At 36.6% G+C, this 18,614-nt stretch overlaps 1 protein-coding gene across 1 annotated transcript in view; it reads left to right on the top strand.

Annotated features, from left to right (window-relative positions):
- Positions 1–18,614, top strand: part of ANO3 (anoctamin 3) — a 629,748-nt gene that overhangs the window by 463,390 nt on the left and 147,744 nt on the right. Inside the window, exons 10-12 of the mRNA XM_007951966.2 lie at positions 144–250; positions 3,469–3,524; positions 8,174–8,295. Coding sequence (XP_007950157.2) covers positions 144–250; positions 3,469–3,524; positions 8,174–8,295 — 285 coding nt within the window. The remainder of the gene's footprint in view (positions 1–143; positions 251–3,468; positions 3,525–8,173; positions 8,296–18,614) is intronic.

Below are 18,614 nucleotides of genomic sequence, written 5' to 3'. Positions count from 1 at the left end.
TTCTGATTTACTATACTTAAGATGCATGCATGCATGCATTCATTAATGGATAAAACAGATGGGTGATATACCCAAGAGCTTGTAACTGTTGTAGATTTTGTGCTCTGCTTTGAATACTAAAACCAATGCCCTCATCTTAACAGCTTCATAATAAACAATAAGGACACCTTCTTCAGCAATGCTACTCGAAGTAGAATAGTCTATCACATGCTGCAACGTACTAAATATGAAAATGGAATCTCAAAAGTGGGTAAGAACATTAATTAACATCCTAGAAAAAATGGAATGTGCTGATAGTTATGCTCAGAATTATTATTTTTAAAAACTGAAGATTTATCTTCATGCATTCAATATGAAGATGTAACACATTGAATACAAACTTTAAATATTCTACTTTGCAGCATTGTAATGAAACAAAAACAAAAATTGGTATGCATCAAAATGTGAAAATACTTTGACACAGCAATTTTACTTCTAGAAAATTATTCCAAATAAATAATCAAATTTTTCAGTAGTAATCTATGTGGAAGTGTGATCATGGTTGCTTTGTTAGTAATAGAAAAAACAAAAAGGAAAAATGGAAACACCTTAGATATCTGCCTTTGAAGATGAACAATTAAATTAGGCTGTATCCGTATAGGGAGATCTGGGCATAGAGCCTAAGCATTTGACTGCTAACCAGAAGTCTGGTGGGTTTGAACCCCGCAACCACTCCTCCGAAGGAAGATTGGGCAATCTACTTCAGTAGAGATACTGCCTCGGAAACCTAAGGAGGGGTTGCTTGAGCGAATCAACTCGACGCCAGTGATTTTGGTTTGGTTTTTTGTGTATCCATAAGGAGCCCTGGTGGCATAGTGGTTAAAGAGCTCGGTTACTAACTGGAAGGTCAGCAGTTTGAACTCATCAGCTGCTCCACAGGAGAAAGATGTGGCAGTCTGCCTCCATAAAGATGAATTACAGCCTTGGAAACACTACGGGACAGGTCTAATTTGTCTTGTAAGGATGATGTGAGTTGGAATCGATTCTATGGCAGTGGTTTATATCTATATACTGTGTCCCTTAAAAAGTGTTTCACATTCTTTCATCACAAATGTATAGCCTATTTATTATCTGTATATTATACAGAGTGTAGAACATAGACCCTTCACTTAGGGAGGCTGGACATTAGTGATTCTCTCTTTATTGATTTCAAAAATATCTACCAATGCATTATTAAGTGAAAAAAGGAAAATCATAAAACTGCAAGGTAATTGCAATTCATAAAATATATATCGATATATGAAACTTTATAGACTTATCTGCAGAAGGTGAACTGATAGCTAAATTTAAATGTGTCAATTTTTATGTTTGGCTGTTTAACATTGAGCCACTATATGTACAATACAAAAGGAAATTTAGAAAGTTTCACTTAGGAAAATTAAATAAAATTGGAAAGTTTATATAAAACAAAAGGGGGAAAAAAAAGTGACCAAATAGGCAGATCTTTTAATTGTAAGGTTGAAAAACACAAGCAAACTAGAGAGATCAAATGTTAGTCATGTCCTAAAATCTTGAGCATAGAAAGTTGGTAGTTGGTAGAAGTGTAAAGCAGTCCCTGCTGATTTGCATTAAAATAGAATGTCTCAAAAGTTAAATGAACTGTTTCATATTAAGCTTTTTTTTTTTTTTTAAATGAAACTCAGACTTTGATTCTCTTCTGACTAATAATCCCAGTAGTACCCAAACCCATTACTGTTGCATCAATTGTGACTCATAGTGACCATGTAGGACAGAGTAGATCTACCCCACAGCAGTAAATCTTTACAGAAATAGATGCCACATCTTTCTCCTGCACAGTGGACAGTCAGTTAATGGTTTCAAACTGCTGAGCTTTCAGGTCCTAGCCTAGTGCTTAACCACTGCACTGCCAAGATTCCTCCCATTAATACTAAACTCAAAAACTCACTGCCATGGAGTTGGATCTGACTCATAGCGATCCCTCCTTGGGTTTCTCAGTCAGTATCACTACAGAAGTATGTTGCCCAACCTTCCCTCCGAGGAATGGCTGGTGGGTTTGAACCACCAGCCTTCTGGTTAGTAGTCAAATGCCTTAGTCACTATGCCACCAGAGCTCCCCCTCCCCCGCATTAATACAGAGAAGCCAAAATAGTTACTTTAGACACCAACCAAACCAAAGCAAACCCACTGCCTTCAAGTCAGGTCTGACTCATAGCAACCCCTCCTTGGGTTTCCGAGGTGATATCACTATGGAAGTAGATTGCCTAACCTTCCTTCCGAGGAGTGGCTGGTGGGTTTGAACAGCCAGCCTTCTGGTTAGCAGTCAAATGCCTTAGGCACTACACCACCAGAGCTCCTTTTAGACACCAAAGCTTACTAAAAAATAAAAATACCATCTAGTCAGAAATATTCTAGAAAGAAATGAAAACAGAGAAATCTAGACTAGGAACTAAAAATTATTAAGTATCTATATTATAGCACTATGTACTTATATAATCTTAAAAATAAATATGATATTTTAATGACTATAAAATTATCATGCCCTTTATAGAAAATAAAATGAATACAGAAAAGTATAAAAATTTAAAAGTTATCCCAAATTTCAATTTTCTTTGTTAAAATTCATAGTGATGAGTTAGAATCATGCAGTCTTTACAATTTTTTATCTTGTTATTCTTTAATTAGCATTAAGAATATTTTCTCAAGCTCTAAAGTATTTTTTGAAAATACTGTAAAAAGCCCCATAATAGTCCATTATAGTCATTTGTCAAATCATAATTTATTAAATACATAATATGAGTAATTATACCATACATACATTAGATGAGTCCCCAATTTTGGATGTTCAATTCTATACTAATATAAATATTATTTCAACAAAATTTACTCTCCAAAAATATTGTCCCAGTATTTTTTTTTTTTTCTCACTAGAGCTATAGAGAGAGTATCCATTTCACTGTGCACTCACTGAGATGGAGGGGATTTTAAGGAAATGTCTCATGTTGATATCTATATCTCTTTGACTCAATATTAAAAAAAAAAAGTTAAAATTGCTCAATACTAGTATCTTTTTGAGACATTTTTGAGTTGTGGAATTCCCATGTTTTCCTGATCAAACTGCATTGTTTAGAGGATTTAAAAAAAAAAAAAAGAAAGAAAGAAAAGTTGCTCCCAGCTCATTGGATCCCAAAAAGTGAGTATTGAAATGTGCCACATTTCATAATGTGGCAGTATGAAAACACTGCTAGGATTTTACCACTGTTCTTTTACTAATGTTGCAAAGACACTACTAGACTCTTAGCATCATTGTCTTTCACAACCTCACTGTCCTCATGGGCAATGTGGCTATAAAGACCTTTTGGTTATTCTCACGTCTTAAATTAATTATGTGTTAAATATGTGTATGTTGTTGCTCAGAGGAAAATGTTTATTTAAACTGTCTTGATAGCTATTCTTTTCTTCTCTTTCCAGGTATCTGTAAACTTATCAACAATGGTGCATATGAAGCAGCATTTCCCCCACATGAGGTAACTTTAAATACCAATCAAAAACTATCATTTCTGTTAAGAAGTAGTTTCTCAGGCTCAATGCTCAATACCATTGTTTCATTTGAGTCTGGCTTCCATTGCTCAGAGGGTTCAGTGAACATGTGGCCCTGGGCCTTTCTGAGACCCCGTTAGTATCATAAGGTAGCACAGTAGCTCCTCTGCCTCGGAACCCTTCTGCAATTTGTCCTTGTTGCCCTGGCAGATCAGGAAGGAATCCCACCTCGGAGGGAACACTTGGACGTTGTTGAGCCACTCTGTAATGACCCCAGTTAGGGGAAGAAATGCTGACAATCTCTTCGCTCCAGTGCGGAGCTCCATGCTTCACCCAGCTTGGGATCCACATCACACACAGACAGGGCAGGTGTCAGGTTGGTGCCTAATACTTACGATACCTGAAAATCTACAACACTCCACACATCATAAAAACCTACTTCCCACGACCTACTTGATTCTTTGCCGGATTAATGCCTCTCTTCCAGCTGTGATGGACCCTTCTTGCTGAGTTATGAATAACATTTGAATCTGTTTTAACTGTCGCCCTAAACACAAACTGAATTCTTCTTTCTTTAAGGTAACTTTACATTTCAAATAAGAATGAAGTCTTTAGAGGTCTTCACTTCTGAACTCTTAAAAACGATCACTCTTCCATGTATAAAATTAAATTTGGGGACTCAAAGGATATCATCTCCGTACTGGAGGAGTTCACAGACCAGTATCTCTAATAGTAGCTAAAATAAATTGAGCACTTCATATCTGACTAAAAATAAATGTTTTAAATGGATTATCTCATTTTATTTTTAGAACAACCTTTTGAGATAGACAATAATATTAATTCCATTGTATAGAAAGGTAAATGGAGCCAAGGATAAGTTAAGTATCAAAGGCAGGTTTGGAGCTGACAAAGCCAGACACTAAATTCATTGTGGTGTACAGACTTAAAAAGGAATAGTAATAGCAGCCGGTTGTTAGTGTGCTTCATGTGCCAGCCCTGGGCATGGGTTTTCTCATTGTTTCTAATGATAATTCTAGAAAGATAGATATTATTCCCATTTAGATATAAAGAAACTGAAGCTCGTAGCTATTAAATACTGCCAAATGCCACACAGTAAGTGGTAAAGTGTTTAGAGTGGCAACCTGAGGTCCTGGAGAGGTTATGTAGCAATGGAAGTTTTGGTTTTCTACTTGTGTACTTTTCTCTACGTAAGTAACCTAAGTTTTAATAGTTTTTTTTTTTTTTTTACTTACAAACAAGATAATGACTGAAGGAGAAAGAAATGCATTGTCAAGGGAATTTGGTATGACAATGAAAAAAGAAAGGAAAATATATGTAAGAAAGTTTGCTCAAGAAGTTGATAGAATCTATAATTCTGTCAATTATGAATAATGGAGACAGTAAAAGGTGTACTGGGGGCCAATTTTGGGGATGGTAGGAGTCATGGAATGTACATGATCTTCCTCCATAAATGTATGAAGACTGGTGGTGAGCAAGAGGATCACTTTGGTCAGTTTTTCTTACAGCCACTCTCATACCACTGTCAACTCAGAACAGACCCAGAAAAGCTTAACAGCTACAGACCCAGAAATCCCTGTTATCTGAGTACTAAGGCTGAAAAGGAAAGTTGTGTATTTTGGACAGCTTATAAGCAATCATAGAAAAAATTTGAGGTTCGGGTTCACTTTCTTTAGCTCCCTAATCTCAGGGCATTCTGCCTAACAGGGCCCTCCAAATGCAAAGGCAAACACATCTTTGCCAAATGGATATCCCTGTGTTTAGAATCTAGGTATTTACTTCCATCTCCTCAGCTACTGTTATTTAGTCTGAAAACATCTTGGGCTACTGTTGGGTGAAAACATCTTGGGCTACTGTTTGGAAGATATCTTTGAGATTCACTGTAACTGTATTTACACTTTTATGTAAGAAATATATTTCTTTAGAGGTCCAGAGGTGACATCCACACATGTCTCTAATTGTAACCTTGACACATCTACCAGCCATAATTCAAGGTGTGCCCTCTTCTTCATAGAAACTCACATACCTGGGTCTGGAAACATTTTGATGAATGTTTTGTACTTTTCAATGACCACAATATATCAAACACATAAAAATAACTAACGTTAATTGCATATTTTCTATGTACCAATTATTTTATAAGAATTATCCAAGCGGCCTATCACAAAAAAAATTCTATATTGAGTATCATTATAATGATGATGATTCATATTTTATAGATGTTGAAAGTGAAGTATAGCTCTACTTGTTTTAAATTTTCATCAAACTTTTCATAAAAATAAAATCATACATTGGAAGGAGGAGGCTGTTTTCATACCCTATGTCTCATGCTTTGGTGCAGAAAATACTGTCACTATCTCTTGCCCTTTTCCATGATTATAAAAGCAGAACTGTTCCATCATAAGAAACACTTAGCTCCATAAGGTATATATAATTTTTATTTCCTAAATTACAACATTATGACAGGTTTTTTTGAGGGAGGTTATATAGAATTTGAAAAAAAAAATGTTTCAGTGTTTGAATATTTTATCTGAAGTACATGTTGTGGATTCTAGAAGCATGACTAGCATTCCTGTTTCAGCCCTATTGTACTTTTTGTACAAGTACTCATTCTAATCCCCTCCTTATGAGATGGAAATACATATATATAAACATGAATATAAAATAAAAAAACTTTTTATGGAACTAGTTCACTTCTTAATGCAGATTAATGCTCTAAAATTCTGAAGTAAATATTATAACAGTTTCTCTTTGTGAAGGTGAAGATAATACATTATTGAAAGACAATTTCCAACCAGTGAAATCTAAAGTCTATTTTATTATAAGTGCAATGGATCTCATCAGTTTAGAAAAGGGTACAACAAAAGCTTCTTAAAGAACAGACACATGCACACCCATGTTCATCGCAGCACTATTTACAATAGCCAAAAGATGGAAACAACCTAGGTGTTCACCAACTGAGGAATGGATATCAAAACTATGGTACATACACACGATGGAATACTATGCAACCCTAAAGAATAATGTAGAATTTGGAAAACACCACATAACATGGATGAACTTGGAGGACATTATTCTGAGTGAAATAAGTCAATCACAAAAGGACAAATATTGTATTAGTCTGTTATTGTAATAGTCAAGGAAAAGTTTATCTATGGAAGGTCATTTTCTTTGTTCGTTACCAGGGGTAGGAGGGGAGGGGAGGGAATACTGTTAGATAGATAGAGATAAGTTTTGATTTGGGTGAAGAAAAGGGCAATGTACCATATGTGAGTGATCAACATGATGGCATTGAGGAAGAAAAAGATGTAGAGAGGTACATGGGAAGTACAGACAACAGAGATGAACCCTTTTGTGCATATATACAGTGTGGTCAATGAAGGCAAACAAGGGTATATGGGTGGATAGATGGGTGGAAAGGCTGAAATATTAGGTATGTCTATGAAGTGGAGAGTGCACCCAAGGACATGTATAGGGTTGGCAGACAGTGGTCCAATAACTTTATATGTATGACCTGAATTCCCAGGTGTATAATGAGGCTGACAAGGGCACAGTTGTAGTCACTGCTTGGTCACAGCCAGCTACCCAGAGGGACCAAGAAGTTGAACCTGTGGGCTCGGGACCATAGTCGCAAAGGACATCAAGCTCAATTGGCATAACATACTACACAAAACATTGTTCCATGTCCTACTGTGGCAAGTAGCGAGTGAGATCTTAAAAGCTTGCAAGCTGCCATGTAGATGAAACGATGATGTGTCTCTCCTCATCCAGAATGAAGAAAACCAAAAATTAATGGAAATGATTAGTCCTAGTGACTGGTACACCATCTGATCTGCAGCCTATACAACTATGAGACCAGAAGAAATAGACGGTGCTCAGCTACTATTGTCAACCACTTGGAAGAGGATCTTTGTAGGAGATCTTGGATAGACAGGGAGAACAATGTGGAACAAAACTCAAAATCATTTGGATAAAAAAAAGGGGAGGGGACCAGGTTTGCTGGCCCAATGGAGCCTGGTGGAACCACTGAGACTATGGCCCCTAGCTGCCCTTCAGGTCTGGAATTGAATGTACACCTGTGGCTTCCAACCAAAAAATAGACAGGCATATCAGTTGAGCATTTAATACCTGAGGTAGATACATTCCTTGGAGAGAACAAACATAAGAGAAAGAAGGGCTGCTTAGACATAGGGAGAGAGCTCAGGGGGTAGGAGTGCATGGAGGGATGGACACAGGGAAGAGGTAACTATCAGGAGGAAGTGGGAGGGGAGATGTTGCATTGTGCTAAATTGTGGTCAATGTCATGAGACAAAGTGTATGTGAACTGCTGTATGGAAAGTGTATTTGCTCTGTAAATTTTCACCCAAATTGCAATTTAAAAAAAAAGAAAGAACTTTTTAAAGAGCTATCAGAGTATTTCTAATAAGGAGAAATATGGAAGGGCATTTACTACATCATTCCAATGATGAGCTTAAGTTCATAATTTCTGAAGTTTTCAGTATGTTTTAAATTATTCCTTAAAGAAAAATGAAAACAAAACAAAAAAACAATTCTGATTTAGTTTAAATTTCACTAAGAAAATGGATGCTGATTTATCTTTTTTTTTAATCTGTTTTAGGGAGCCTACAAGAGTAGACAGCCCATCAAAACCCACGGGCCTCAGAATAATAGACATCTATTATATGAGCGCTGGGCACGCTGGGGGATGTGGTATAAGCATCAGCCTCTGGATTTAATCAGGTACCGCAAATGGATTTAGAATGGAAGACAAACTCTGCTGTTTTGTTGTCATTTATTTAGACTTGTAATGATTTCATTTACCCACCAAATCATCTGTGTCATTTAAGACTCAATCAGGAAAAAAAGAAACCACTATAATTTTCTCCAAATAAGGAACTTAATGCAGAGAGTTGGTTATAGAGGTGATGGGAGAGCTGGGAAATTAAGCAGAGGTAGTGAGAAATCCACAGGTTAGCAAAAGGTGAAAATGACTAATACTCCTAAGGCTAGAGAGACAATGGAAAGAGGTTAGCACTGCCAGAGTCCAGTATGTGCGCCATTGGGCAGGAGCTGTACCATTTGCTGGGGCTGCTTACAGAGAAGTGGTGGTGGTGGACCCATGAAGCTGACATAGTTATTTGTGGAGACATCCCTAAGAAAGAGGAAGAGAGCAGAAAAAGTTCCAGCTTCTTACGTGTACCTTCAAGTTTTCCAGTACTTCTTGGCTCAACTTAACTAGAAGCAATTTATAAGGGAATCTGGGAAGTCTATATCCCTGGTAAAAAACACTTCAAAACTGGGAAAAGAAGATAGATCTGAGAGCAACATAGCATCTATTCATATACTTATCTTTCAACAAAAATTTCAGGAAGCTTACTCTACTGAGCCGCAGCCTTCAACTTGAACTAATCTTGAAATACTGTTATATTTATGATTATTCACCTTTTAATTTGATGATGATAATATGCTCTTTTTTGGAAAAAAAAAAAATAGGAAGAATATATTAACAAGGAGTCAGTCAAGTCCCTAGGTAACCATATGTCATTGTAGAATGAATGAACAAGGGCCATTTTATGTTATTATAAGATTGATATTTTAAAATTTTATAACCTATATATACCAAGGATAACTTATAACCATGTCATTCAGTGCCCCATAAACAAACTGATGGAATACTGAAAAGGCACTTGAAAAAAATTCAGTACATCAAAGTCTGCACATAGTCTAGGGATTCAGAAATGAGCATGATGCACCCAGGGGGCAGCAGCAGCCAGAGGCCATTATAACACTGGTCTTGAGGGGCAAGGAGAGAGAGCAGTTAGAAGAACCTGTTAAAAGCTAGAACCATGAAAGAGAAGCTTCCTGACAGAAGCTATGGCCTTGGGAAGAAAACAGGTACTGCCAAACCACTGCCCAATAAGAAGGCAGCTGGAGTAATAAATATTCTAACATATTTCTTCTCTGACTCAAGATCTCCTGCTGGTGTCTCCAATTGACTGATAAACACATCAGGAAGCTGTATGAAGGGAGCCTGGTTGATGAATTTCATAGAGATGATCCTCCTAAGGCATATAGCAGAGAGGAAAAAGGATCAGGGGGTTTAAAGGGTAAATATTCAGCTAAGTACTTGAGTGTATCTAGCATCAGGATACTTTGATTGTGATTCAGTCAACTGCATCAAATTCTCAGATTTTATTCATGCAAGTAACTAATAGAGTGAAGAAACAACAGTCAGACCTATAAGGTGAACGGGGAAAGGATATTTATTTTATTATTATTTTAGAGATGCAGTAACACAGAGGTGCTGCTTCACAAAGTCATCTTTTTAGGAATTAAAATAAAATTGAATTTTCAAATAAGCATTTAGTGCTACTTCAGGTAATTTCATCAAGTACCCAATATTCCAGTAAGTATAATTATTTAGCTACTATTACCAGTTATTTGGTTGCTGACATAAAAGAAAAATTTGCTAGTGAAAAATAAAACATTTTGCCTTTAAGGGGTCAAAGAAGGAAGTGTGAAGAGCCGACCCAAGAGGAAGCTCATCTAAGAGAATAAACACCATTTCAGTATGGCTGCTAACATCAAGGACTTGTTTGTTAGCAAAATTGATGTGTTGATGAGACAGAAACACATATTAAACTATGCAGTTTCACACAGAATTTTTTACAAGGCTTAGTTTTCTACAACCAGAAAGAAGATTGAATCTTAAAATCTTAGATTTTTAATTATTTGGTGCTAATTTCATTATCCTTAAGATCACACAATGTTGAGGGTGTAGTTCCGTTTTTTTTGTTGCTTCCTATCTGTAAGATGGTAAAGAGAATGGTCTGGAGTTTAATTTTTTATATACATTGATTCAGATGATAGAAACCTACAGGTAAAGGCTGTATTCTTTCATGCTTGTTATGAATAAGGCAATTCCTTAGTATTAGATTAAATGTGATGGGCTAAAATTTTTGAACCTGGAAATAGCACATTGCTATACAAAGTTCCTAAGGCGTTTGACTGCTAACCAGAAGGCTGGCTGTTCAAACCCCCCAGCCACTCCTAGGAAGGAAGGCAGGGCATCTATCTACTTCCATAGTGATACTGCCTTGGAAACCCAAGGAGGGGTTGCTCTGTGTCGATCAGACACCATGGCAGTGGTTGCATTTGCATTGATATGTTGTCTGATATCTTGACTGCTGCTTCCATTGGCATTGATTGTGGAATGAAGTAATGTGAAGTCTTTGACAACTTCAATCTTTTCTCCATTTTTCGTAATGCTGCTTGTTGGTCCAGTTGTGAAGATTTCTGTTTTCTTTATATTGAGGTGTAATCCATACTGCAGACTGTATTCGTCAATCTTCTTCAGTAATTGTTTCAAGTCATCCTCACTCTCAGCAAGGAATATCGTGTCATCTGCATATTGTAGGTTGTTAATGAATCTTCCTGTAATCCCAATGTCACATTCTTCTTCATATAGTCCAGCTTCTCTGATTATTTGTTCAGGGTAGAGATTGAATAAGTATGGTGAAAGAATATGACCCTGGCACACTCCTTTCTTGATTTTAAACCATTCAGTGTCCCCTTGTTCTGTTCGAATTATAGCCTCCTGGTCTATGTACAGGTTCCTCATTAAAACAATTAAGGATTCTGGAATTCCCTTTCTTCTCAATGTTATCCAAAATTTGTTATGATCCACATAATCAAATACTTTTGCATAGTCAATAAAGCAGAAGTAAACATCCTTCTGGTATTCTTCGCTGTCAGTCAAAAGCCACCTGACATCAGCAATGATATCCCTTGTTCCACATCCTCTTCTGAATCCAGCTTGCATTTCTGGAAGTTCTCTGTCAATATACCACTGTAACCATTTTTGAATTATCTTCAGTAAGATTTTACTTGCATGTGATATTAATGATGTTGTTTGATAATTTCCACATTATGTGGGATCACCTTTCTTTGGAATGAGTACAAATATGGATCTCTTCTTGTCAGTTGCCCAGGTAGCTGTCTTCCAAATCTCCTGGCATAGCCGAGTGAATGCCTCCAGCAGGGCATCCATTTGTTGAAACATCTCATTGGGTAGTCCATCAATTTCTGGAGCCATGTTTTTCATAACATCTTTCAGGGCAGCTTTGACTTCTTCCTTCAATACCATTGGTTCTTGATCATATGCCACCTCCTGAGATGGATGATCTTCAACCAATTCTTTTTGGTACAGTGACTCTGTTTATTCCTTCCATCTTCTTTTGATGTTTCTTGCATCATTTAAAATTTTGCCCATAGAAACTTTCAATATTGCAACTTGAGGCTTAAATTTTTTCTTCAGTTCTTTCTGCTTGAGAAATGCTGAGCATGTTCTTCCCTTTTGGTTTTCTAACTCCAGGTCTTTATAATTATTTCATTATAATAATTGACTGTGTCTTCTCAAGTTGTCCTTTGAAATCTTCACTTTGGCTCTTTTATCTTGTAATTTCTTCCATTTGCTTTAGCCACTCTTCATTCAGGGGCAAGTTTCAGAGTCTCTTCTGACTTCCATTTTGGTCTTTTCTTCCTTTCCTGTCATTTTAATGACCTTTTGCTTTTCATGGATGATGTTCTTGATGTCATCACACAGTTCTGGTTTTTGGTCATTGGTGTTCAATGCATCAAATCTATTCTTTAGACAGTCTCTAAATTAGGAGGGATGTATTCAAGGTCATATTTTGGCTCTCCTAGACTTGCTTTAATTGTCTCCAACTTCAAGTTGCACTTGTTGATTGTCTGTTGCACAATCAGCTCCTGGCCTTTATTTGGCTGAAGATATTGAGCTTCTCCATCGCCACTTTCCACAGATGTAGTTGATCTGATTCCTGTGTATGCTATCTGGTGAAGTCCGCATGTACAGCCACTGTTTATGTTGTTGAAAAAAAGGTATTTACAATGGATAAGTTGTTGGTCTTTAAAGATTCTATCATGCAATCTCCAGTGTCATTTCTATCACCAAGGCCAAATTTTCCGACTACCAGTTATTCTTCTTTGTTTCCAACTTTTGCATTCCAATCACTGGTGATAATCAGCACATCTTGATTGCATGTTCGGTCAGTTTCAGACTGCAGAAGTTGTTAAAAATCTTCAGTTTCCTGATTTTTGGCTTTGGTGGTTGGTGTGTAAATTTGAATAATAGTAGTACTAACTGACCTTCCTTGTAGGCATATGGATATGGATATTATCCTATCACTAAGAACATTGTACTTCAGGATAGATCTTGAAACATTCTTTGTGGTGATGAATGTCATGCCATTCCTCTTCAATTTGTCATTCCTGGCATAGTAGATCATATGGTTGTCTGATTCAAAATTGCCAAAACCAGTCCATTTCAGTTCACTAATGCCTAGAATATCAATCTTTATATATTCCATTTCATTGTTGACAACTTTCAATTTTCCTAGATTCATACTTTGTACATTCTATGTTCTGATTATTAATGGATGTTTGTGACTGTTTCTTCTCAGTTTGAATTATGCCACATCAGCAAATGGAGATCCAAAAGCTCTACTTTATCCATATTATTAAGGTAGGCTCTACTCTGATGAGGCAGCTCTTTTCCAGTGGTATCTTGAGTGCATTTCAACCTGAGAGGCTCATCTTCCAGCACTGTATCAGGCAGAGTTTTAGAGATATTTGTGTAGTTGTCCAGTAATGCATCAGACAGTGTTTCACTGCTATTCATAAGGTTTTCACGGGCCAATTCTTTAAGAAGTAGATGGCAATAAAAATTTTTAAAAAAAAAGCATCAGCAACAAATCTTGCTTAGCAAAATAGTTGGATGAGTTTTTAAAAAAATGGTTCACAATAGACATAAATGTGATTTAAGTTAAAGAAAAACAGAGTGACTAAATAAAATAATTCTCATTACAAAATATAATTCACATTTTTTTTTATAATACAGAATATTTCAACAGCAGAATCCTGTCATTAAATGAAATGATGCATGGGACTCCAGTATATAAAATAACTAAATAAAAAGAGAATGTCTAAGATTCAAATGTAATAGAGAGCACCACCAACATCAGCACACCACCAGCATCAGCTCCCTATTTCCCTGTTATGGCTTTGTGATACCTCTAGTAGACACTTAGAGATCCTAGGGGGTTGTTAAGTCCTGTGCTTGATATCAGGGGCATTCTCTTCCATTTTCTTTTGATGGAAATAACTAGCTTCTCCCTCTCCTGAAACATCCATATGAAACCTGCCTTGACTTACATGATTCATGCTCTAGTTAAGTAATAATGCTTTTCCTCTTAGCCTTCAATAATATATAATTAAAATTCTCAGTATAATACTGTCTATTTAAGGAGTTCTCTCTGTGTAGTCCTCTCTTATGATTATTACAGAGATCCCATTATATGTTAGCAACATGTGTTAAAAACCCTATTTCACCCCACAGAAGAACATTTGTTTAAATGAATGGATGTCTTTATTGCAACACCTACTGATGTAATAAGCTTCAGTCTCCAAGCAGAACATTACCATTGTATAAGTAATGAATGGACTGTTGGTCTACATTTCCTAGGAAAAATAAATGAAAGGATAAAATATTTAGAGACATGCTGCTTAATGGAAGATGGCTCCAGGTCTATACCTGGTAGAATATGAACAGATTTTAGTTGACATAATTGAGAGAATAAACCAAAGACAATCAAGTTCAGCAAGAAAAGCTTAGTTTATGAAAAATGAAAATAGGATTTTCTTTCCAGCAGGAGTCACTACCCAGTGAAATAACCCCCAAATAAGCTATAAACAAAACACCAGTCTTAAAAATCATAGCTGGAACAGAAGTGTGTGTTAGCAACCATCTTTAGAATAAGAAGACAAAACAATATTAAAGAAATCAGGACATTATTTTCACCTAGAACTTTACAGCCACTCCTCAGAAGGAAGATGAGGCAATCCATTTCGGTAGTTATACTGCCTCAGAAACCCAAGAAGGGGGTCGCTATGAGTCGGGTCCAACTCAACGGCACATAACAACAACAACAGAACTTTACAAACTATGTGACAGTTAGGTTGCTAGTAGACTAGGTCAAGAAAGACCAATTACATAGTCATCAGAACCACCTCATTCATCTGCATTTCCATATAAATTTGTCAGCATTCATTCTCTTAGCTTCATTCAATATTTCCTTTAGTAGGTACTAGTGAAACAAGATGCAGGTTCATCTTCAAGTACCTTACAGTCTCACAGTGAAGGAGAGGAAAGGAAAGGTGATGAGTAATTTTTATGGAGTATTATAACTTTAGGACATTGAATCATGGGTGAAGGTAATGTGGGAGCAAGAGGAGAGATATCAAACCCAGAGTTCTAGCAGGAGTTGGAGAAGGCTTCCCGGAGTAAGTGATATAAGTTAAGAACAAGTACAAGTCAGACAGGGAAAAGAGAATGAAATTAAGGCTTCCTAAATGGGGAAAATTAACCAGGGAGAGTTTTGTGTGTTCTGGCAACTGCAGAGTTGAGTTTCGTAGAGAGAGAGATGTGACACAGTTGGGCAGATTATGTCTGGCATAAGGGTGTCTGGCCAAGGCCATAAATGAAGACAGAACTCTAACTTGCTTTCAGCATCTGCCCAGAGGGAAAAGCATTTTCTAATTTGTTCCACTAGCAGTGATCCTGTGATGTGGAGAGTTAAGAGGGATACTCTACAGCCAACAAGCACATGAAGAAATGTTCATAATCATTAGCCATTATGAGATGCAAATCAAAACAACAATGAGATACCATTTTGCCCCAGCACTGATAGCAAAGTTCAGCAAGACAGAAAATAACAAATGCTGGTGAGGATGTGGAGAGATCCTACTACTGGTGGGACTGTAAAATGATACAACCACTGTGGAAAGCAGTATGGTGATTCCTTAAAGAGTTGAAATTAGAAATAGCGTTTGATCCAGCAATCCCATTACTGGGTATATGTCCTAAAGAAGTGAGAGCAAGGACAAGACAGATATATGCACACCCATGTTCATCGCAGCACTATTTGCAATAGCAAAGAGATGGAAACAACCTAGATGCCCATCAACAGAAGAATGGATAACCAAACTATCATACATACACACAATGCAACACTGAAGAATAATGTAGAATCTACAAAACAGTGCATAACATGGTTGAACTTGGAGAACATTATGCTGAGTGAAATAAGTCAATCATAGAAGGACAAATATTATATTAGCTCATTATTGGAAAATGTCAAGGAAAGGTTTATATATGGAAGGAAACTTTCTTTGTTGGTTACCAGGGGTGAGAGGGGAGGGAAGGGAATAAAATAAAATTTAAAAGAAAAGAAATGCTGTAGGGAGAGAGGTGAATTGATTTATAAAAAGTTTTACAAATTATGATAAGAGGTTTTGCACAGACAAAAAGAGAAAAATGGAATACTTCTTAATTCATTCTATGAGAGAGACATAACCCTGACACCAAAACCTGATATAGACACCATAAAAAAAGATATTACAAAAAAAAGATAACTACAGGCCAATATCTCTTATGATTATTTATGCAAAAACCTCAACAAAAAACTAGCAAAAGAATACAACAGCATATTAAAAGACTCATACATCATGACCAAATGAGATTTATTCCAGCAATGCAGGGATGGTTTAACATTAGAAAATCAATGTAATATACTTCACTGATAAAACAAAGTAAAAGAACCACATGATTATCTCTATGGATGGAGAAAAAGCATTTGATAAAATCTAACAACCTTTCTTGATGAAAAACCTAAAGAAGATTGAAATACAAGAGAACTCCTCAATATGATTAAAAGAAAAAGCCAACAGCCAACATTATACTTAATGGAAAATGACTGAGACCTTCCCTCTTGAAATTGGTAACAAGACAAAGGTACCCGTTCTCACCACTTCTCTTTAATTTTCTATTACATGTCATAGCCAGAGTGATAGACAAGAAAAAGAAATAAAAGGAATCCATATTGGAAAACAAGAAATAAAATCCCAATAAGTCCACAAGAAAACTTCTAGAGCTAATAAAGGAATTTAACAAAGTTGCAGGGTATATGGTCAACAAACAAAAATCAGCTGTGCTTCAAAACACCAGCAAAGAGAAATGTGACAGGGAAATTTCATTTACAATAGTATCTAAGAGAATAAAACATGTAGGAATAAATCTAACCAGGGATATGAAGGACTTGTACAAGGAAAACTATAAAACACGGTTGAAAGAGATTAAAGAATACTTAAATAAATGGAAGGATCTTCCATGTTCGTGTATTGGAAGACTGAATATTCCTAAGATGTCAGTACTACCCAAAGCAATCTATAGATTCAACACAATCAAATCAAAATTTCTACATCTTTCTTTACAGAAGTAGAAAAACCAATCCTAAACTTTACATGGACTCGCAAAAGGCCCCAAATAGCTAAAGCAATGTTGAAAGAGAATGAAGTAGGAACACTCACACTTACTGATTTTTAAACATACTATAAGCTACAATAATCAAAGCAGCATGTTACTGATAAAACAATAGAGACATAGACCAATGGAATAAAATTGAAAGTCCATCAATAAACTCACATTTCTGTGTTCACCTGATTTTTGACAAAGGTGCTAAGCCCATTCAATGGGGAAGGAAGAGTTTCTTCAATAAATGGTGCTGGGAAAAATGGATTTCCACTTGTAGGAAAATGAAAAAGTCTGTGCCTCACACAATACATAAAAGCAAATTCAAAATAGATTAAAGAACTAAATGTGAAAACTGAAACCATAAAATTCTTAGAAAAAAGCAGGATAAATGCTGTCAGGTCTACCTTTTAACAGTGGATTATTTAATATGGTAGCAAAAGCACAAATAGCAAAAGACAAAATAAACCATTGTTGTTAGGTGCCGTCAAGCCTTCTCTGACCCGTAGAGACCCTATGCACAGCAGAACAAAACACTGCCTGGTCTTGTGCCAACCTCACAATGCTTGCTATACTGAGCCCGTCATTGCAGCTACTGTGTCTATCCATCTCATTGAGGGCTTCCCCCTGCTTTGTTGACCTTCCACTTTACCAAGCATGATATCCTTCTCCGGGGAATGGTTCCTTCTGACAACATGACCAAAGTAAGTGAGACGAAGTCTGACTATTCTCACTTACAAAGAGCATTCTGGATGCACTTCCTCCAGGACAGATTTGTTAGTCCTTTCAGCACATGATGGTACTCTTAGCATTCTTCTCCAACACCACACCTCAAAAGCATCAACTCTTCCTTGGTCTTCCTTATTCATTGTCTAGCTCTCACATGCATAAGAGGTGATTGGGAATACCAAGGCTTGGGTTAGGCACACCTTAGTCTTCAAGGAGACATCTTTGTTCTTCATCACTTGAAAGAGATCTTTTGCAGCAGACTTGCCCAATGCAATACATCATCTGGTGTCTTGACTGCTGCTTTCATTGGTGTTGATTATAGAACCAACTAATATGAAATCCTTAACAACTTCAATCCTTTCTCCATCCACTGTGAAGATGTTTACTGGACCACTTGGGAGGATTTTTGTGTTCTGTATGTTGAGGTGTAATCCTTACTATAGACTATAGTCTTTAATTTTCATCAGTAAGTGCTTCAAGTCATCCTCACTTTCAGCAAGCAAAGTTGTGTCATCTGTGTATTGCAGGTTGTTAGTGAGTCTTCCTGAAATTCTGATGCTAAGTTCTTCATATAATCCAACTTCTTTTGGTATTTGTTCAGCATACAAGTTGAAAAAGTATGGTGAAAGGATACAACCTTGACTCACTCCCTTCTTGATTTTGAACCATGCAGTATCGCCTTGTTCTTGTCAAGTGACAGCCTCCTGATCTATGTATAGGTTTCTCATAAATACAATAAAGTGTTCTGGAATTCCCATTCTGCTCATTGTTACCCACAATTTGTTATGATCCACACAATCAAATGCTTTTGCATAGTCAATAAAACATAAGTAAATGTCTTTCTGGTATTCTTTGCTTTCAGCTAAGATCCATCTGACATCAGCAATGATATCCTTCATTCCACATCCACTTTTGGATCCAGCTTGCACCTCTGGAAGTTCTC

The sequence above is a fragment of the Orycteropus afer genome, unplaced genomic scaffold (genome assembly GCF_000298275.1).
Source record: "Orycteropus afer afer isolate SDZICR_OR568_19922 unplaced genomic scaffold, OryAfe1.0 scaffold00321, whole genome shotgun sequence".
In the NCBI taxonomy this organism is placed as follows: Eukaryota; Metazoa; Chordata; class Mammalia; order Tubulidentata; family Orycteropodidae; genus Orycteropus; species Orycteropus afer.
Note: the sequence above shows the minus strand (reverse complement) of the source record. Positions and strands in the feature narration are given on the sequence as shown.